The following is a 22147-nucleotide window of genomic DNA, read 5'->3' as shown; positions in this document are numbered from 1 at the left end:
GTAAAGGAAAATATAATGAATACTATAGAACAAATTGCAGAGATTTATGTACTTAGATTTCAATTCAACTTCATTGTAAACAAGAAGGAACAAAAGGAACTTTTATTGGGATACAATATACATCTAATTTTGGGTTTAAATACACAATTCAGAATGTAACAAAGAACTTTCAAACTATATACCCAATGAAAATAATTAAACCTTTATAAATCAAATATCTAAAGATGGCAACTAAACCACCTTAATCACACAGATTTACAACAGGTGATCCTACCATCGTTCAACAGATTTACGGTTCATCTGCAAAAACAAAAACCATATCCATGAGGGAAAAAGGCCAAAGAACTAAAAGAAAATCAAAAACTGAAAAACACATAAAATTATTAGAAAATTTACCTCTCTACAAAGCCCACGTTTCTCAACCATTCTTCCCTTTCTGAACATCCCTTTTGAGGGGTGGTTTATGGAAAGTTTCCCTGAAAATTATTCAAAAAAAATATTTAGTGTTCCACTCGTCCTGGGCCGATTAACATTTAATAAATTTAGAATGGGCTGGATCCCATGACCCAGCCCAATGTGGCTCAAAGTTGAGCTTGAATTAGGCCCAAGTTGCAGTCAAACCTCTGATATCTTACTCTTAATAAGATTTTGGTTGTTGTCGAGACTTTCTTTATTAGCAAACATGAGTGGGTTCATGTAATAGAGGACCATACATTCATCTTTTTGAAAAAATCTAACCCAAAAAAAATGTACAGGAGAGTTGTTAAAAAGCGAGTTCAAATTGACCAAATTACAAAAATGCATGTAGATTTCAATACGGCATTTTTGTGATTATGGAAAACTTTAATGTTTAAACTCACTTTTAACAACTTACCACACTTTTTCCTGGTTGAAAATTACCCAAGTTAGGTTTGGATTCCAACAACATTTTGCCCGTAATCCTAGGTGCCGAAATGGAATCCTACTCTGATTAAAAGGAGTATTTTAAAAAATACTAAAACCTAATGGGGTATTTGTAAACCCATTCAGAAAGGGGATTATTCCATTTTGGTGCATGCCATTACTGACATGTTAGAAAAAAAATTTTCACTAGATTCGAACCTACCTCTCCTCCGGTCGTGATGAGAGCTGGAGGATCCAACCCAGCAAAACGGGGGAGGAGGAGGATTTGGCCTTATATAGGGGGCTTGCTTGTGAAATGAACCAAACCCCCTGTTTTTGCTAGGCTGGATCCTCCAGCTCCTGCCACAGGTGTAGGAGAATCGAATACTCTGGATTCCTTTATCACATGAACCCACTCATGCTCAGGAAAAGACTTCTCCTGACCATCAGAAGAGGAATCAGTGAGTAGATTTTGAATTTTATAATTTGCCAAGATGGAGAAGTTTCAATCATACAGGCAAACTTGTGGCACCCTCCAAGATGATGGCTTAGATCTCTTCACATCCACTGGCAGCGCCATATATCCTCTCCAATCTTCTAGCATAAGCTTGAGATCATGAATTTTTCTGTCCAAACCAGCACAGCAATTTGCATGCATGGTGCAGACTTGGTTTAAATCCTTGCTAGTCTCACAAAATCCACCAAAGTAAGTAGTGCTCAAGAACCTCATCTTCAACCCAATTATAGTGATGAAAGCATGATGCTTGATCTTGTTGAATACATCTTGATCATGAAGACCCGGATTTGTCTTTCTCGAGAGGTACCAGAACTTGTAGAACTTCATGGTCTTTATATTCGATTTCACATAAGTAAATCCTCCATTGGGGTAGTTTTCTGAATCCGAGGAGTTGCCATTGAATCGATCACATGAAATCTGGAAATCTGCATCTTTATAAAGTCTTGGGAAAGGGTCTCTGAACCACATTATATCAGCATCCTATAATAAGAGAAGGAAAAATAATGAAACACAATCTTGTTAGATTTCTTGTGGGTTTAATTAATTATATCCTAGTTATTGGTGTGGGTCTATGGACATAAATCCGGTTTGAGATTATTTTAAGGCTAAAGGGGGTATTCTAGCCCTTTCCATCGTAGAATGGGCAATGATTAGGATTTTGCATTATATATACACTGTTAGGATCCCTGTAGTCTTTTGGTCTCATTCTTTGTTCTTCCCATCAAGAAAGGGAGGTGTTAGTGAGGGAAGAAGCAGACTGTGGAAGATCCACATCAAGGGTTTGATCGTTGAGTATTCGAAAAGGGTTTTCTTGATTATTCATCACCAACATATGAACGGTATAAGGTGCGCCCAATCTCTTCTCTTTGTTTCATTGCATCATGTTTTAGATTCACTGTATTGCTTATGATCTGGGTTTCGCCGAGAGAGAGAGAGAGAGAGAGAGAGAGAGAGTACCGTAAAAACAAAGTTGTAACCAAGCTGAAGAACAGAGCGTAGGAAAAGAATCCTTCTCCACATCATCTTCAAGTAATCGGGAGACATGAAATACTTTTCTCCGCCGGAGAAATCTAAACCTTTCGTGGTAAGAGCAAAGCAATGAGGGTGTACAGCCAAGCAACGATTGTAAGCCTTCTGGTCCAGAGCAACCACAAGCAAATGGTCTAAAAGGTGGCGAGTTTGGTTCCCAATCTGAAAGCTTTCAAGAAAGAGATCAAATATTGAACCTGGACTTGCCCATGCTTCATTTATCGTCGTTATGATCACAGTATTGTCTTCCATGGCAGTTTCCTTCAGAACTTTTTCCAATTTCCCTTCTTTATTTTCCTACAAAGATAGCCACCACAAGTGTATCACTACACTCGCACGAAGGAAGTTTTGCTTATAATTTGGATAGTAAGGCTAATTTAGTAATAAACATACCGGTCTGATCTCCAAATGGTTTCAGTTTTTGGACTACTTTATGTTGCATAACTATAATACTAGGACTACCTTTACATATATTTGCTATATTGGGAGTGCATTTAGAACTTGATACCTTCTTTTAATTGTTCTTATCTTATTCTCAATTGGTTTTTAAGATAGGTATATAAAAGGGTTTTCAAAAATAAGTTATATTTGACATATCATTATGTCATTATAAAAAGATGTCATTATCATGCACATTTTTCAGCATGCATATGAAATGACACTATTATACCAAAAACGCAAAAAATTAAGATTACTAATTATTTAGCGGATGACAATAAAAAAATTCCTTCTATATTTTCAAGTTAATGATACCTTCTCTTTATGTATTTTCAATTTTACCCAGGTGTCATGTTTGACCTCTTCTCTGACTGATCTTTTGCAGCACACATTGCGACAATCAACCGGTCGACCTACCAGAATTCAACACCAAAGCAACTTTATGGATCGAGATCCTCTCCAACACACTAATCTACCAGTGAGGTGTAATGTGGCCCTCACTGGTAGACACGTAGCGAATTTGAACGATGATTAAGATTCATTTAGCCCATTAAAACCCCTTTAAAGATCCACCAGGAGTGATCCAACTTAAAAAATCCACACATTTTGGTACACCAATGGTTGATGTCTTACGAACTACATATTAATGTGTTGGGTTTGTGATTGTGTATTGCGAGCGAAAGAGATGCTCAATAAGGAATCTACTACCCTTGATTGAGGAATATCAAGAAAAGAGAAAGTTTGTGATCAATCGGATTGAAATATGGATCCGATGACATTTTTATAAATTATTTATAAAATTTATTTTCTTATTATTGAATATATTAGTATATTACTTTAGTGATGTTTGGTTGCATTTTTGGCATCCATTTGTGAACACAGAATCTATGATAAGGACATGTATATGTTGGGGTATTCTAACCCCACCTCCATAAATGTTTTGATGATAACAAACATGCAGACATGGTCTTGTATATGTCTATATGTCAACAGGGCTAATAAAGTCAAAAGAATAGAAGACATATAGAAGTCGAGATGTTCAGGACAAAGCCATGAAGATCAAAATATCAAAGGCATGCTAAGCTTGTTAAGAAAAGAAGATCTTGGAAGATCTTTTGAGGATTGAAGAACGTCAACGTGAAGCAAGAAAGATAGATGCTCGTGTGCACATACTTAGAACACTCACACTGCATGCTTGTATTGCATTTGCATAAATGAAATGAAAAATCACTTGCATCATTTAGAGACCTTAGGAAGTTAAACTTGAACCCTCCTTGACCCTTAAACATGTTGAAGTCAGTTGGAAAGAAGCCCAAAGTTGACTATTTTCAAATTTTTGGATGTAAATGTTTTATTTTGAATACTAAAGACTCCAAAGGTAAATTTGATGAAAAATCAGATGAAGGCATTTTTCTTGAGTACTCTAGCAATAGCCGTGCTTACAAAGTATTCAACAAAAGTACCTTAGTTGTAGAGGAATCTATGAACATTAGATTTGATATTTCTCCTCCAAAAGAAAAATACAAACCTCTAGTTGATGAGGATGAGGATATCATTTTTGAAATTTCTAAAAAGGTTGAGACCACTTCTTTGAAAGAAGATGAAGATTCCCATGTAGATACTTCCAAAGAAAACCCTTTGGAACTCCCTAAAGAAGTTAAACCATTAAAGAATCATCCATTAGATCAAGTCATTGGTGACTTGGACTTAGGTGTTCAAACAAAGTCCAAACTTCAAAACACTTGCAATTTTGCTGCATTTCTGTCCATGATAGAACTTAAGAACGTAAAAGAAGCTCTTTTGGACAATGATTGGATTGTGGCCATGCAAGAAAAACTACATCAATTCGAAAGAAATGATGTTTGGGAGCTTGTGCCAAGACCCAAGAATAAATCCATCATTGGAACAAAATGGATGTTCAGAAATAAATTAGATGAAAATGGTATTGTGGTAAGAAATAAAGCTAGACTAGTGGCTCAAGGATATAATCAGCAAGAGGAAATTGATTTTGATGAAACATATGCTCCTGTTGCTAGATTAGAAGCCATTAGAATGCTCTTAGCATTTGCTTGTCATAAAAATTTCAAACTTTATCAAATGGATGTGAAAAGTACTTTCTTAAATGGTTTCATTGAAGAAGAAGTGTATGTATCTCAACCTTTAGGTTTTGAAAACTCTTCTCATCATGATCATATCTTTAGATTAAAGAAAGCATTGTATGGACTCAAACAAGCACCAAGAGCTTGGTATGATAGATTAAAGACATTTCTAATTGAAAATGCTTATACCATTGGTAAGATAGACACTACATTATTTGTTAAACGTAAGGGCTCTAATTTAATTATAGTGCAAATATATGTAGCTATTATATTTGGTGCTACTGATGACTCTTTATGTATTGAATTTAGTAATTGCATAAAGAGTGAGTTTGAAATGAGTTTAATGGGTGAACTCAACTTCTTTTTGGGTCTTCAGATCAAACAAACTGAAAATGGGATTTTTATCAATCATTCTAAATATATCAAAGAGTTGCTAAAGAAATTTGATATTAACTCCCAAAAGGCCTCTAATACCCCTATGAGTATCTCAATAACTCTCTCAAAAGATGAGAGTGGAACTCCTGATGATCCTACTCGTTATCGAGGTATGATTGGAAGCTTGTTATATTTAACTGCAAGTAGGCCAGATATTATGTTCAGCGTTTGTGCATGTGCTAGATTTCAAGCTAATCCTATGCAATCACACTTGAGTGCAGTTAAGAGAATTTTCAAGTATTTAAAAGGAACTATCAATATAGGATTATGGTATCCAATACTCAATGATTTTGAATTACTTAGCTTTTCTAACGCTGATTTTAATGGTTGTCATATTGATCGCAAGAGCACAAGTGGTATTTGTCACTTTCTTGGATCTTGCCTTGTCTCTTGGTTTAGCAAGAAGCAAAACTGTGTTGCACTTTCAACTACTGAAGCTGAATACATTGTAGCCGGAAGGTGTTGTGTCCAAATCCTTTGGATGCGTCAGATTCTTCAAGACTATGGACTCCAATTCAATCCTTCCAAAATATTCTGCGATAGCACTAGCGCCATAACTCTGAGTAAAAACCCCATTCTTCACTCAAGAGCAAAGCATATAGATGTTCGCCATCACTTTCTTCGAGACACTGTCCAAAAGGGAGAAGTGGTACTCAAACACATTGAGACTGAAAAATAAGTTGCGGATATCTTCGTTAAACCTCTGTCCGAAGACCCATTTTACAATCTTCAACGAGAATTAGGTATGTGTAACCCTTTTGAATGAGAAAATTCCCCTGAGCCTGCCCTAATCGATTTTACGATCAAAATCTATGGCTGACTGACTTAAAAAGCACACTTTAAGTCATCCGGTCGACCGGATGGTTGAAACCGATCGATCGGATCACGAAAAATCTATTTTAAAACCCAATCCGTGGGTCATTTGGATCATTTCTTTTTGTCCAAAAACCTTCTTCTTCCTCTCCAAAATTTCTCTCTTGAGTTTTTGAGGCAAAATCTAGCAAAACCCTTGCAGATTCTTGAACTTTTGGTGATCCAAACTTATTTTCCTCATCAAATCTCCTAGTTTTCCTTCTTCTTTTCTCCAAAACCTTTCAAATCCCTCTTTCTCCAAATCCCTTGTTCTTAATGGCTTCCAAAGGAGAATCCTCAAAGAACAAGAAGACCGTTGCTTCAAAGAAAGATGCATATGATGGGACTTTATTCATCTCGAGAGAGACTTCGATTTGATGGAGACAATTCCAACTCAAGAAACTCATTAGAGAAGGCTAGTAAGTGACACTGAACTCAACAACATTCTCCCTTGTGAAATCAATACTTTCTTTGAGCTGTTGGGTTGGGATTCCATACTTTATCCCCAAGAGAAAGCCTATCCTAGGCTAGTTCAACTATTCTATTGCAATGTCCAAGTGGTTGGAGTTGAAGGAGACTATACCATTACTTCTCTTGTTAAGGGAAAACACATCTCTTTTGACTCTGTGGAACTTGCCCAAATTATTAGAGTTGATGACTCTGGAGACCGCAAGTTCTCAGAACCAAGACCTCTCCAGAAGGTTTTATGAATGTGGATGAAGTGTATGGTGCAATTTTCAAGGACTATATGGGGGAAACCAAGCATTTTATAGCTATAAACCTTGGAGATATTCCTAGAGTAGTCAATCTGATGTTAACTTACAATATCCTCCCTCTTAGCGGGCATAGAGATGCTGTTATCCGCTTTCAAGCCTATCTAATTTGGTGCATTGCCAATACCCATCAAATCTGTCTTCCATTTGTGATAATGAAGACCATGGAGTTGGCGTCTGAGAGAGACTCCAAGGCTAGCCTCCCCTATAGTCGTCTCTTGACTATTATCTTCAAGCATTTTGAAGTAGATTTCACTGATGAGATTCCCACAATAAATCCCTCCGCCATTGACACTTCTACTTAGAAGAAGATGGCCATTCCTACTAGTGGATCTGATGCTCCTCCTCCTCCTCCTCCTGACCGTCAAGCTAGGCGCAAGCAAGCTTCTTCATCCATTATGGATAATGATGCTTCTGATGATGATGATAGTGAGGATGAAGAATATGTGAGCAGGGCTGAATTTGTTATGTACCAGGAGAAGCTTGACTCCCGTCTACAGGGATTTGATGATCAGTTTACTGTACTTTGTGGAGACAACAAGGAGATCATGGCTCAGCTTAGGACGATCAGTCAACACTTTCACATCTCTCCTCCTCCTCCAGATGCTTAGTTTGCTTTATTTATGCTCCTTTAAAGACAATTTGGGTTGTAATTTCTTAAAAATATTGCTTTACTTTTGGTATGACTTTTAGGTACTGCACATCTTTAGGGGGAGAGTGCTTTTGAGTATGTGCTTTTAAACTTTTATAACTCTGTGGTTGACTTTTTATGTGATGCATTATCAACTATTTACTACATATGGTTCTATATTGCAGGGGGAGCCTTCTCTACACCTTTTTGTTGTTGACAAAGGGGCAGAAGATATAATGATTTATATAATGATTTGGATATAACTTTGATGCATTTGACCATTTGATTATATGATGCATGATTATGATACATGACTTGACTACTGCTTTAAAGTTATGATTGCTATGCTATGAATGCTATGCTATATGGTACTACCAAATTATATGTTTGTCATCATCAAAAAGGGGGAGATTGTTGGGGTATCCTAACCCCACCTCCATAAATGTTTTAATGATAACAAACATGTAGACATGGTCTTGTATATGTCTATATGTCAACAGGGCTAATAAAGTCAAAAGAATAGAAAACATATAGAAGTTGAGATGTTCAGGACAAAGCCATGAAGATCAAGATATTAAAGGAATGTTAAGCTTGTTAAGAAAAAAAGATCTTGGAAGATCTTTTGAAGATTAAAGAACGTCAACGTGAAGCAAGAAAGACAGATGCTCGTGTGCACATACTTAGAACACTCACACTGCATGCTTGTATTGCATTTGCATAAATTAAATGAAAAATCACTTACATCATTTAGAGACCTTAGGAGATAAGGGTGTCAATTTGGAACCGAAACCGTATACCGATACCAAAACCGATCGTATAAAACTGTACCAAACCGCACCATTGCAAAAATGGTACGGTACGGTATTACTCACGATACAGTACGGTATGGTATCGGTATTGGGTACAATACCAACAGTATATACCAAAACCGTACTGTTATACCGTTTCTGTACCAAAACCATACCGTGTGTTGTGGGGTATATTTGTAAATTTAAACTCCTAACAATCCTAACTCCTAAGACCCTAAATGCTAAATCCCTAGTTCCTTTCACGCTTTCACTCATTTCAGTTCAATCGGCAATGGCTAATCCTTAGGTCTTCTTCCCTCCTACTGGTAGAATCGTCAAGGAGCTCTATGCCGATGTCACCCCTCACACTGCAGAGAACTTTCGTGCTCTTTGCACCGGAGAGAAAGGATCTAGCCAGAGCGGCAAGGCCCTGCACTTCAAGGGATCGTCCTTCCACCGTCGAAAATGGTACCGGTGGCGATTCGATCTACGGATCCAAGTTTGTCGACGAGAACTTCGTCAAGAAACACACTGGAGCTGGCATTCTGTCCATGGCTAACACTGGACCTAACACTAAAGGGTCTCAGTTCTTTATTTGTACTACGAAGACCAAGTTGCTCGATGGAAAGCATGTGGTTTTCGGACAGGTGGTTGAAGGGATGGACGTGGTAAAGGCAATCGAGAAGGTCGGTTCTTCTAGTGGAAGGACATCCAAGCCAGTTATGATCGCTAATTGCGGAGAGTACAGAGCATCCCTCTTCAATTGCAGTACTACAGAGTACCAAGAACACAGGCATTCGGGAACACGGTCATCAGAAATGCTTCTTCCAAATACGATTTTCTCAAGGATTTTAATCTCTCTCCCCTCATCTTTTTCTACTTTTCTTCCCTTGAGATTTTTATGCAAATTCAGTTTACTGAGTGCAGTATTATGGATTAATGAATGGAGATGTGGGTTTTGTTGGTGATCAGGTGAAGCCGTGAAGGTTTGGTTGGGTGATAATGCGAAACACCATTTTTGAATACCGTTTTTTTAAAATCGATTTCTATACCATTTTCGTACCGTATTCATACTATTTTTAATACTGTTTTTATATCTTACCGAAATCGTATCGTAGCGGTACGGTAATGGTATTGAAAATAGGACTTTTAAATGATACGATATGATATCGGTATTGGGTACCTATTTTTGGTACCGTACCAAAACCGTACCATATTACCGAAATCGTACCAGTTGACACCCTTATTAGGAGGTTATAAATGAATCCTCTATGACCTAAGAATAGGTTAAAATTGGTTGGAGAAAGTTTCGGACCAATCCCCGCTGTCAAATTGTTGAAATCATGCTTTGACTGGGATCCAGTCTGAGCATCTGATCGATCGGATCTCAGGGTACACATTGACCGAATCTCACAGTGGGCCTTCAGGTACGTTCCCATTGATGATCCAGTCGACTGGATCAAGTGGGACGATGATCCGGTCAACCGGACATCGACCGGATGCCCCTATAGCCTTCAAACGGCAAGTTTCTCCAACGGCTAGGATTCGATCGACCGGATCAATCTTCAGGTCAACCGGATTGGTGAAAAATAGATCTGTTAAAGCACATTTTGCACATGTTCTAAAGGCCATTAATGAGCCTATAAATAGATAACAAGTTAGACCTTTTCACCTATCTACTACAATCCAAAATCCAACTTTTGAGAAAGGTGAAAAGTGAATTATTGCTCTCATCATTGGAGTTTACTTATCTTCATCTACATCATTCAAGATTGACTCCAAAGCTTAAAGGACCTTCCCAAGCTTACTCTCTAAGGAATAAATCTTATAGAAGGTCTTCATTGTGCAAACATCTCATTCGCATCATTTGGCACTTGCAAGGAGTACACATCACACTCCTTGCTTAGGTATTCCTATCTTTATTTCTTCTTGTATTAGTTTATGCTTTTAAGTGTATAAAGCATTGTTTGCATTGGCCTAGACTATACTTAGGCATTGCAAGGATCCTCTTATCCTTAAAAGATTTCAGATTCTCTTATCCTTAACAGATTGGGATCCTCTTATCCTATGAAAAAATATTACAAAGATGTTCTTCCCACCTACTGTACTGAAAGGAAGGAACTAGTGAAATTCTCTCAAGGTTGAGAGGAGTGGACGTAGGCTAGTTTAGCCGAACCATTATAAATTCTGTGTGTCCTCTATTTGCACAATTTCTCTCTCTATCTTGTTTTAATTCAAAGGAAATTTTAAAAGAACAACATTTCACTAGTGGTAACCTATTCACCCCCCTCTAGGTTATCCCATAGTACAATGAACTGAGGTTTGACAATATTTAATTACATGTCTTATAGTTCATCATGAAATATTGTTTAATGAAGGGTCTTATATTTAAAGTAAAGAGTTTAATTATGCATGACAATTATTGGAAAATAAAATAGGTCAATACTATCTCGTTAAATATGATAGTTTTAAATTGATGAAATTATCAACCATAATGACAAGAGATATCAAATCTCTTTTAAATTCTACCTCTTCCCTCTTTAGAAGCAAGATAGATTGTGCAAATTTTAAAAGATTCCCAAAAGCTATCCCATTCGGTTTAGAAAAATGGGAGTTGGGATACTTTTCAGTCATAATGGTAAAGCTGAACTATTTAAACACATGATGGGAGAGAGCAGAGATCGAATTTTTCAGTCTCCCTCCCCCTAGCCGAGTTCTCTCTCTCATCTTGAGTGTGAGTGGTGGTGCTAGGTTTTTTGAGATTTTGAATCTCAAAGTTTTAATGATAGTTGTACTTCAACCATCATTGAAATAAGGATTCAAGAGTTAATTGCTTCAATTCCTATAATTGCTCAAGTGTGGAAGAACTATTCTTTAGAGGAGAAACTTCGTTTGTAGTTCTAAAGTAACCTATTTTTTCTCGTTTCAATTTGTTATGTGTTGATCCAAAACCTAATTTGGAGAATGAAGAAAGTCTCACCCTTTCCATTAAACACAAGATTTAGCCCATATGACTGCACCTAATCAGAAAACTTATACTCTATTCAAAATCCAAAACCTAATTTTCCTTTCCATAGGATAGCAATACTCCAACAGACCTAAAAGTATTGCTCTAAGTCACTAAATAGATCCTTCCAAAAACACACTCCATGGTTGTCCTTGTATGAGACAGGATAAAGCATCTAAGTGGAATTTTACACAAATAAACAAAAGAAAAATCCAATTACTGCTTTCCCTTTGGGGGCCATGAATGTGACATGTATGGCTATCCTTGCGTTTCCTATCTTAGTGAATTTCAACTTGGATAAGGCCATTTAACTGACAATATCATAGCATTACCACCAGTAAGACATGTGGGTGTCGTATGCATGTGTCATGTTTATGGATGGTCAAGCTCAGCCAAGCTCTAGTGAGTTCGGATCAAGATCTGAGAGTATAAGACTCATGGTTCCCGGCACTCTACTCCTCATAATTGTTTTTTTTGATAAGCTCATAAGTAAAAGTTAAATAAAACAATATGGAATCTTTTCAATTTCCGAATAAGCCAGTGGTTATGTGCACGGCATGATTCCCTTCCCTTATGCATATTCGAACTATTCTTAAACTCGCATAATTGGATCTAAAATATCCACAAAAAAAATTTTTTAAAAAAAATAGCTGACTAAAAACTACTTTATACATCACTTCACACCTAAAATGATAAGTTGAGTCATGTTTGAGTCCAATCCATCGAGTCTCGATCAGTTACCCACATGGTGAGAACCACTTAAACAGAATCTCCATACAGCTGACATTATTTGGTCCTCTTCCCTGAATGGCTAAACCTCTGAAAAAATGAGTGAAGATGACTCTCGATTCGATTTTGCAATTCTTTTATTAGGATGACTTATCCAAGTCAAAACCAGATATTCCAATTATGTTTTTTATATAAAAATACAGAGACTAGAGTAGCAGACTGATAAAAGGATTGTTAAAAGATTTTGTGCATGATCGTGCACAAAACATGAGATTGGTACAATAGGGGGTTGAAATGACCAACAACCCCTCCTGCTCGATGAATGGTTCATTTCAATTTCAACCGTGCATGAACACCCAAAAAATTAATAATAGATCTAAACATTATGGACCAATAACATCATTTTTGAGAGAGGGGAGAAGACGAAGTTCAAGAAAAATAAAAATAAAGGAAAACGAAAGCTACATCTCCAAATTACCAACATGTCCTCAATACAATCGGATGTGGGAATTAAGGATGACATTCAGTCAAGTCCAACAATAGGCTCAAATCACCAATGGTGAATAAGTTAATGGTGCATGTGTATATTTTCAAAGGAAGAATGTTCTCTATGCCCGGGATGCAAATTGCACTCATACATATGAGGGTGGGCACAACAACCACCCTGTCCCCTGAGTGATAGGCTCATGTGTTTGAGCGCAGCTTGCGTTGCAACACAGAGAACATGAGCCCATTTCCAAATTTGTAATAGAATTTTAACTTGAGAAGAAATGATTTAGTTTTTTTTTCTTTAATTCACATCATCAATGTGATTTGATGTTATGATAAGACTTTGAGAAAAATGAATATCATCATTAATCCACGTCCATGAATGTCTAAAATATCCTGCACCATGGGTGAAAGGGAAATTGGATGATCGGTATTAGTCTTTCTCCATACCGATCCGGATCGATTAGGCTTACTCATGTCAGCTAAAAATTGATATCGATTTCCACCAATACCACTACGAAATGACCAATCCAGTCAATCCGATCCCGATTGGCAGACATACTTACCGTCATCTGGATATCTCTCATCTCCCTTCTGTCAACGGAGACACAACTTCGGTTACCACAGTAGACAACAAGAGATAGTTTTGCTAACATAAGCCTACGGAATAAGGGAAAGAAAGGATGGTAGATAATATGCGCCGGTGTTCCTATTTCGCACTCAATCCTTTGTACACCCAACAGGATAAGATTCAAAACATAAAAATCGAAAATTTTAAGAATCCTCGCAGCTCGGTTAGATGTTTGAAGAATAGAAGAGCGGTTTATTCACGTTCTTTTATTGTAGTTTTGATCTATAAGCGAAATTGATTAAACATATATAAAGAAGAAGAAAGAGAGGAATTAAGGAACTCACCTTGGAGGAGGAGTCACGGAGAAGAAGGAAAGGATAGGCAGTATTGTTGAGGACGAAGCAAGGGACTGCTATAGCGACGAACACTAGTGTTACCGTCAGAATCCACCGGCGGAGATCACCGGATCTGCCTCCACCTATTTCTCCTCTGCCGGATTCTAGTTCCATTTCGGCGGTGTTCTTCCAGGCGGAACTGATGATTTTTGTCAGCTTCACTCTCTTCTACTTCTTCTTCTTCTTCTTCTTCTTCTTCTTGTTGATGTTGTTGTTGTTGTTGTTGCTGCTGCTGCTGTTGCAGTTGTCGTCGTCGTCGTCGACGGCGTAGAATTGCGAGTAAGAAGAGGAACGGCATTAAACTGAAGCCGCCGCCACTAAAAATCCTGTCATTTTAATCATTTACCCTCTCAGCTTTCAACTATAAAAGCTTTTATAGACTTAATTTCGATGGCGTAGTTCTATTTTAATATGATACGATAGAAACATTTCCAAGTTCTAACGTACACGGTAGACTTGAACATCTCCTTTAACGGAGAATAATTCTCGTCTTCATCATGTGGCTAATTCAAATGCTGATTAAATACAGAAATTTTAAATTATACACGAGTTAAATTTGGATTTCTCTCCTTGTCTTTTCTACTTATAAAACTAATAGTGGAGGATTGTTGTGGCAAATCTCCTTATTGGTTGGTGGACTATAGGATTTTTATCCTCTCAAGTCTTGCCCGCTGCATCACACTTGAGAATTCAATAGTAAAAATATGGGCAATGGCATATTTTCATCTTCTCAAATGTTGGGTGTACAGTTGGATTCTCAAGTGTGATGCACTGGGCTGAGAGAATAAAATTCTATAGACCATAAGGGTCGGTCATTATCAAATTACATCATCAAGCTTAGGGATGTCAAAACCTAGCCCAAACCAGTAACACGATTGAAGCCGAATGAAAAAATTTGGATCGAACTGAACCGATTCTTATTGGACTGGTTTTGGACTGGGGTATGATGGGATCAACTAAAAATCGGATCGCACTGAACCGATTGATATTTAAACAAAAAATCGAATCAAATGAAACTGATAAAAAAATATTAAGTATAGGGTTATGAATAAGTGAATTGATTATCTATTGATTTCAATATTAGTAAGAAGATTTTTGGTTGTATGGGGAATTGTTATAGATCAATGAGCACGTATGAGGTTATGAATTGAAAAATTGATTTGTAATAATGTTTCTATTGATCTCCTTGTTCACTATTAAAAATAAAAAAATAAAAAAAAATTAGTTGGATAGTTAAATAAATGCTTTGATAGTATGGTTAATTTTATGACTTCAATATTAATTATCTTCTTATTAATTAGTTGTCCATTGATTTCAATATTAGTTATTTTTCCCTTACAATGATAAACAATGATTTGATTTATAACAATGATTTTGCTACAAACTCTATTTATTAATTGATTTCAATCCCTTACTATGTATTCCTCTTTGTTTCAAATATAACATGAACACATCGAGTGTGTGTTGTGTATATCCGCTATTCCACGGTCCTAAAAGTTGATTAACCTTTTGGGATTTGTGTGTGGTTTGTGTGATTACACTTTCATAAATTTAAAAAAAAAAAAAAAAAAAACCATGAATACATCAAATAAATTTCTTTTTTCTTTGTTGTTTACTTGTTTGATTTAAAGTGTTTGAGCAAATTACATGTATCATCCCTATGGTTTGGTCCACTTACAAGTAACTCCCATTGTTTGAACAATTACAAGTACCTTTCCTAGACTATGGTGGGGCTTACAAATAAACCCATTCCATTAAGTTGAAACCGTTAGTTAAAACAAAAAATTCATAAATGATCATATTACCCTTCATTAGTATAGTTTTACCTTTAACCCTTATTTTACAAAACCCATTCCTTAATATAGTTTTACACTTTTACCTATTGTACAAAACCCAAACCCATCTCTTCAACCTTCCATCGTTCGAATCTTATCTTCCATCTCATCTCTTTTTTCTTCAGCGATTTGACAATCTGTTGAACAAAGAAAGGGAAAGAGTGCGTTGATGTTGAGTGATGTAAAACCTAACACGATGCAGAGAATAATGGAAATCGCAAACACAATCACACAATGCGCACAAAGATTTACGTGGTTCAACAAGGTTGCCTACGTCCATGGTGAGATGAGATCTGTTTCACTATCAATGGAGAATAGGGTTACAGTCACTCGTTCCTCACACTTCTCTCAGGTTTTTTAATACTAGGAAAGAGCTCTCGCTATAGATTTATAACAAAAACCCTATACAGAAAATTTACCGAAATACCCATATAGTTCTTAAAAAATTTTCCTCTCCACGGCCCACAGAGGCTCTACACAATAGTCCATCATCAGAAGTCAAGACACCAAAACCTCAACAAGCGAGGCCTTCTTTTGTCTCACAATGGTTCGTTTCTATGTACACCACACCGTCCATGAACTTCAATCATGTTCAAGTCTTCTGTATTTCATTGAGAGACCAATGAGGAGTTTCAAATCTTCTATATATAATTGACAATGAAGTCTATCTTATGGCTCACCCTAAAAAATGGTCAAGAAATAAGAGGAAAAGGAAAGACTTGAATTCTAAGGTAAAGTGTTTGGTGGAATATTACCATTGTTTTGTTTTGTAGTGCTTAAATTAATTCGTTTCTCAAAGACATAACAGAGTAGTTACTGCAACTCAAAATTACATGGTTTTTATTGCATCTGAGTCTCTTCATTCTCCTTTATGGGGGCTCATCATGCCTAGCAATCGTCACCGGTAGAAGGATCGTAGAGAATAAGACAGATCTACTTACTTTGCTCGACTTTAAGAAACAAACTTGATAATCTGTATCGAGCACTACATTATTGGAACGATTCCATCCATTTTTGCAACTGGGTAGGTGTCACATGTGGCCGTCGTCATTAACGGGTTATTGGGGGGTTGCGGCTTGTGAGGATGGGCTTGCGGAGGGGTGGGGGCAGGTGGGGTTGTAGGAGGAAGAAGAAAAGAAGAAGAGAAGAAGAAACGATTTCGATATTTTAGGTTTGAGGATGTAATAAGGGTAAAAATGATATTTGGAAAATTATCATTTTAGTTGAAGATATAATGAGGATAAAACTATCATTTTACATTTCAAAACTAACATTTCCCTAACACTGTCAACTTTCATGGGTACGGATGTAATTATTCAAACAATAAGAAGTACTTGTAATTGGATCAAACCACTGGGGTGATACATGTAATTTGCTCAAAGTGTTTTTATCAAATCTCTTTTGTCGGTATAGGTTTTGAATGGAAGATTTTATTGTGGTTCAAGTCCGAAAACAAATCAACCTAAAAAAATATTAATCTGATATTAAAAAATGAAATAAAATGAAACTGTACCAAACCGAAATTAAAACCAATTAACCAAAAATCAAAGTTCTTTAACGGTTTAATTTTGATTTCACTCATCCTCAGACCGAAACCGATTCCATCCGATCGAAATCAACCCGAACCAACTGTTTGATACCCCTAGTCAAGCAGATCATTTAATACAACATGTGGAGCTTTTGGTTGATACTTACCATATGTAATGTTTGTTGATTACATCACACCTGATGTAGAAGTTTTGGCTGAAACTAGCCATACCTAAGGTTGACTTGGACTTCGTCCGCAAAATTTGAGCACCAATTAAATTAAACCAATTTGGTACACAAGGTTGCTTTCATCTACTATGTAATACACCACATGTCATAACTTTGAAGGACCAGAACCTATTCTTGAACAAGTTCCACCTCAATTACGTCACAGAGAAAATCAATATTCCGACAGGGTATGCTGGAGGCCATATCAGAGGGTTTCTTAAGGTTGAAAGTGGAAAGTGACTGTTAGGAGCTCATATGGGCGTTGGAAAGCCCAGGCCATCGTCCACGGTTGGTAGTAGAGCCAATTCTGGACGATATTCGTTTTATGATTCGACACTCTGAGGATTGTAGTTTCCACCACATTCCAAGGGCTGCTAATACTGTGGTAGATTCGATTCCCTTGTCAGGAGGGCCCAGTTTGTAACGGGTAGAACTGTTTGGCCCAATTCCGATCTCTGCTTAGGTACGTCCCATGTGATAGCCAGTAGGAGTGTAACCCATTCTTGATTAAATAAATTCCTCTTCCCTACCAAAAAAAAAAAAGAAAAAAGAATCAATATGATAAAATGAAATGTAACCATTTGATCATCAAAAGGCAACATGATAAGCTGAATTTTATCCATTTGGTCTACGTGCTATTGTTTGGAACTTTTTAAATAGGGAGAAAGATGAAAAGAACCAGGGGTGCACCAATCTTTCCGTGTTGAGTTATATCTAAAAGTAAGTACACACCGAGGCATAACACCGATTAGCATTCCTTTACACTTTTAAATAATACTTAAAATGTTTCTTGACCATCCACGTAGAAGAGCCAAAATCACACATTACTATCATCATGTTCAAACTTCAAAATGAATTTTGTTTCAATTGGTTCTAGTTGGGAACCACCTAATAATAAGTCCCAAATCTTTTGATCAATCACATGGCAACTTATAAAGAACCAAACCTGTTGGGACGAATACACAAAACACAAGGAATAAACTTAGAAGCAATCACACACAAACATGATGTATTTAATGTGGCATGACATAAATGCCTGCATCTATCTAAGAGAACCAGATAACTTTTCACTAACCAAAAAACATTCTACACCGCTCTCCATGTTACTATGTGATCTTCTTTGCTTATATCCAAAGTTTTTCCCCATAGAGACAATTTATAGGCATTCTAGAAACCTTAATCCCCATACAATTAGCAATTAGCGTTACTATGACATGAGATGAGTAATAAGGGCAACATTTTTTTTTTTCTGGTTTATAACTAACTGGGGGAGCGATTTACATGTTGTCGGCTTATATTAAGATCTCATAAGTCAAAGTAATAATGGATAACAAAATGGTATATTTGATGAGGAGAGAAAGGCCACATATTTAACAAGGAGAGATAGGAAATAGGAGAGAGATGTACACACTGACAACGTGTACTTCCTTTTCCCCACTTGGATATGCAATAAGGGAGAGGGTTCTTGAGCAAATGGTATAAGGGAGTGTATCACTGAGGTGCTACGGAATGGTTTTGTATATAGGAAGGTAGACAGGTAGTGAGGTATTTCTTGTGACAAGTAGAGAGATAGATAGAGGGTGTATTGTACCTTCCCCTCCCCTGCGGCTCAAAGCACCTTTTTCCTATATAATAATATGGAAAGAGAATACTACCTGGTCGCGTACCATATGCGCCCACATAGGACCACGCGAAATGACTGCCATGCCTCCAAGGATATCCGCCTTCCATGGGGGCACGATGATCATTTCACGCGGCCCTGTGTCTTGGCGTAGGAGTTGCACGCCGCGCACAATCAGGTAGCGTTCTTTCTCCCATAATAATAAGTAAAGTTGGTAATATGAAAAAAGAAGACACTTCAAACATAATATTTATGAGATGTGAGGTATTCTAATCACAATATTTATGAGGTATCCTAAACAAAATATTTATAAAACTTGAGATACTCATTTATATCATGGCCAAATGTTCCCTGTGCAGTAGTGCAGGCTGCACCCAAACACATGAGGGTTGGCGAAATGACTACCCTGCCCCCCTAAATGGGCAGCCCATGTGTCTGGGCACAGCCTGCGCTGCTGCACAAAGAACTTCCGCCCTTATATCATATATCAAAAGGGTTTGCCATTTTGGTGACTTTTGTCGGTCAAGTTTCGAGTAAAATCCTAAGCCGACAACTCATCCAAAAAAAAGGAAAATTTATATGTACCTCCCTTGATGTATTGGGTATCTATAAAAACACCCGTGAGGTTTAGATATTTACACATGCACCCCTACTTTCCAAAATAATTGATAAGTAAACCTACTCCGTTAGTTACGAATAGTAAGAGGTTTGTAGTCATTTTATGATCAATATACCCTTGATGATAGGATAAAATCGCATGATTTATGCTCAAGAACACAATCCACTGTTTAGGGTTTGAAGGCATATCTCCTCTGCAAAAGAATATTTTTAGATGAGATAACTGCAACTCATCTTCCCAATCATGACCTAGCGGTAAGCTTGTCTAGAGAAGCTAATCATCCTCGGTTTTTTCTTCGGCCACTGCCCTTACCCCATCCTGCCTGCCTTGCAAGCCCATCCAAGCAAGAGGTCGAGCTTGAATCCTTCCCACATAGTCTTGATCCTGCGTCGACATAGGCATTTACTTTGTCTTCTTTAGTTCCGCACTAAGCATCTTGGTTTGCCGAAGTTCAGAGAAGGTTGCGGTAGCTGCAACAAAACGGCAGAGAAGGCCGACGACCACAGGAGGCAACAGATGATCAAAAGAAACAATGCTGATAACAAGGTTAGTGAGGTTGCGCAAAGATGAAGATTGATGGAATTAGATCTGCAAACCAAACAAAGGAATGCTAGAATAGGAGAGATACATCTTCACTCCGGTTCAATGGCAGTTGCAGAACTTTTGCTGCATTGGAGCGGTAAGAGGAAACCATGGGCGAGACTTGATGCGAGGAAGCCGTGCCCTCTTGATTTGCCATGGGAGCCATACGACCTCTACAGACCTCAACAACAACAACAACAATTAGTATTGGTGTCATTGAAGATGTCGTTTTGTTTGCTTTTTTCATTGTAATAAGATGTTTGATTCATTTTTCTTTTTTCCTTTTGACATCATAGAGATTCATTCACTTATTTGTCTAGCTAGGGAAGAGATTATAAACAAAACCATTCAAGATATTGAGATTATGCAATTTTTCAGAGGTCGATTTCATATTTTCTTTTCATGTCCATTTGAGGGTTTCTTTTCTCTCTTCTATGGGAGATGCTATTTTGTTCTTTCCTTTTCACCTCATGTATTGGGAAGGGATCTGATGCCAACATCATTTGGTCACTATTCAAACTATCATTGGATTTTGGTTGAGAGAGTAATGTTTTTTTTTATTTTTTTATTTGAAAGAAAAGAGATAAATTAAAAAGAGGAATACACAAGAGAGTTAGAGTCCAAGGCCTTAATAGCCAAATTAAAAACTACTGCAGAACACAGCGGATCTCCTATCGTACTAAACTTGAGGTCCAGGTCCTGGGCTACTGAGCTGATATACAAAAGATACTGAAGGAGATGCCACGGCCAGGGATTAATGTTTGGATATGGAAGAAGATCGGATATCTACTGATTCGAACACCAAACTTCTTTTATCTTCAACCTTAAACTGGAGGCATGAACAAGCCCTGTACGAATACAGCATAGTTCTGGCTCCAAATTGTGGGAAGATTTGATCGAACCTGTAGCAAACAATTTAAACTTGCCATCTACCAAAAAGAGATAAGCCCATCCTGCTTTACTTGATCCTGGGATTTGAAATCCTGCACATATTAAAACGTGAAAGTGAAAGTTAGGTAAGTGAGGAAAAGTAGATAACTGAGGCACCTCCTCAGGCTGGTCAGATACATCAGGGGGATCAACAAAAAGGGGGAATAAATCCAAGTCAGCTAACCATTATTCAATACTTTTCAAAACCCAAATTGGATCCGATTTCTCATGGCCATAGACTACCTTATTACGAACGGACCAAATAAAGTAACAAGAAATAATGAAGACCCCAAAGAACCAAGAAAAGGAATGTTTATCCAACTTGACCATCATAGAGAGACAGCAATTTTCCAAAGAAGGGTGAGACAAAAATTCGGTTCTCATACCCAGCGGACCAGCAACCCAAATATGTTTAACCCAGTCACAAGAAAAGAATAAGTGCTAGTATGATTCAACACATTTTCCACAAAGAGCACAATATGGTTCGATCGGAAGCCATTTGTGTAAAGTAGCCTTAATTGGAAGACCTGCATTAAACACATGTCAGAAAAACAATTTAAACTTGGGATGTAATTGCATTTTCCAAAAGATCTTCCACCAAGTAGAAAGCAAAGGATTAAAGGGTGGATTTAGAGAAGAAAATGATCTTGTAGCAAGTATAGTGGTGAGTTTACCAGTCTTAGTCATGGGGCACCACCAACTATCATCAGAAGCAGATAGATTTATTTTATGAATATGTAAGGAGACATCCACAGGGATTGTAGAGTTAAGCAGGCAAGAGTTCCACTCAGAGTTAGAAATAAACTTATCAATCTTATCAGACAAACCAACAGTATTTGGAAGTGGAATAGAATGTTCTGGGAGAGAAGGAATCCAAGGATTAGTCCAAAAGAAAGTCGATTTCCCATTACCTATTTTCTTGACCACAATCTTCTTCAAAGATGGAATAGTATGTCTGATGCTATTCCAAGTCTAGGAACCATTTTTAGAAATCGTTTTGGGATCAAACAAGGAGAATTTTGGGAAATAATGGACTTTTAGGACTCTAGCCCACAAAGCAGACTGATCGGTAAATAATCTCCATCCCAGTTTCATTAATAAAGCCTTATTATGGTGTTCAGCCTTACGAAACCCAAGCCCCCTAAAAGATTTAGAAGTGCACATTTTGTC

The 22147-nt window shown here is 37.3% G+C and overlaps 1 protein-coding gene across 1 annotated transcript; it reads right to left on the bottom strand.

Moving 5' to 3' along the window:
• Positions 1 to 418: 418 nt before the first annotated feature.
• Positions 419 to 13791, bottom strand: LOC122665762 (uncharacterized protein At4g15970-like). Its single transcript, XM_043861900.1, has 4 exons — positions 13585 to 13791; positions 2357 to 2725; positions 1398 to 1879; positions 419 to 476 (listed from the first exon to the last, which is right to left on the bottom strand). The coding sequence occupies exons 1-4, from the start codon at positions 13747 to 13749 to the stop codon at positions 419 to 421; spliced, it is 1074 nt and encodes a 357-aa protein (XP_043717835.1). The 5' UTR covers positions 13750 to 13791.
• Between the last annotated feature and the right edge of the window lie 8356 nt (positions 13792 to 22147).

This window comes from Telopea speciosissima, chromosome 6, assembly GCF_018873765.1.
Source record: "Telopea speciosissima isolate NSW1024214 ecotype Mountain lineage chromosome 6, Tspe_v1, whole genome shotgun sequence".
Lineage (NCBI taxonomy): Eukaryota > Viridiplantae > Streptophyta > Magnoliopsida > Proteales > Proteaceae > Telopea > Telopea speciosissima.
This window is presented reverse-complemented; position numbering and strand designations above follow the sequence as displayed.

Bases quoted from the DNA above. Each gene is read 5' to 3' on its own strand.
- LOC122665762 (XM_043861900.1), bottom strand. From the start codon at position 13,749: ATGGAACTAGAATCCGGCAGAGGAGAAATAGGTGGAGGCAGATCCGGT. The intron at 2,726-13,584 runs GTGAGTTCCTTA...CTATCTTTGTAG, and splicing joins TCCGTGACTCCTCCTCCAAG to GAAAATAAAGAAGGGAAATT. The intron at 477-1,397 runs GTATGATTGAAA...AATAATTTTCAG, and splicing joins AGGGTGCCACAAGTTTGCCT to GGAAACTTTCCATAAACCAC.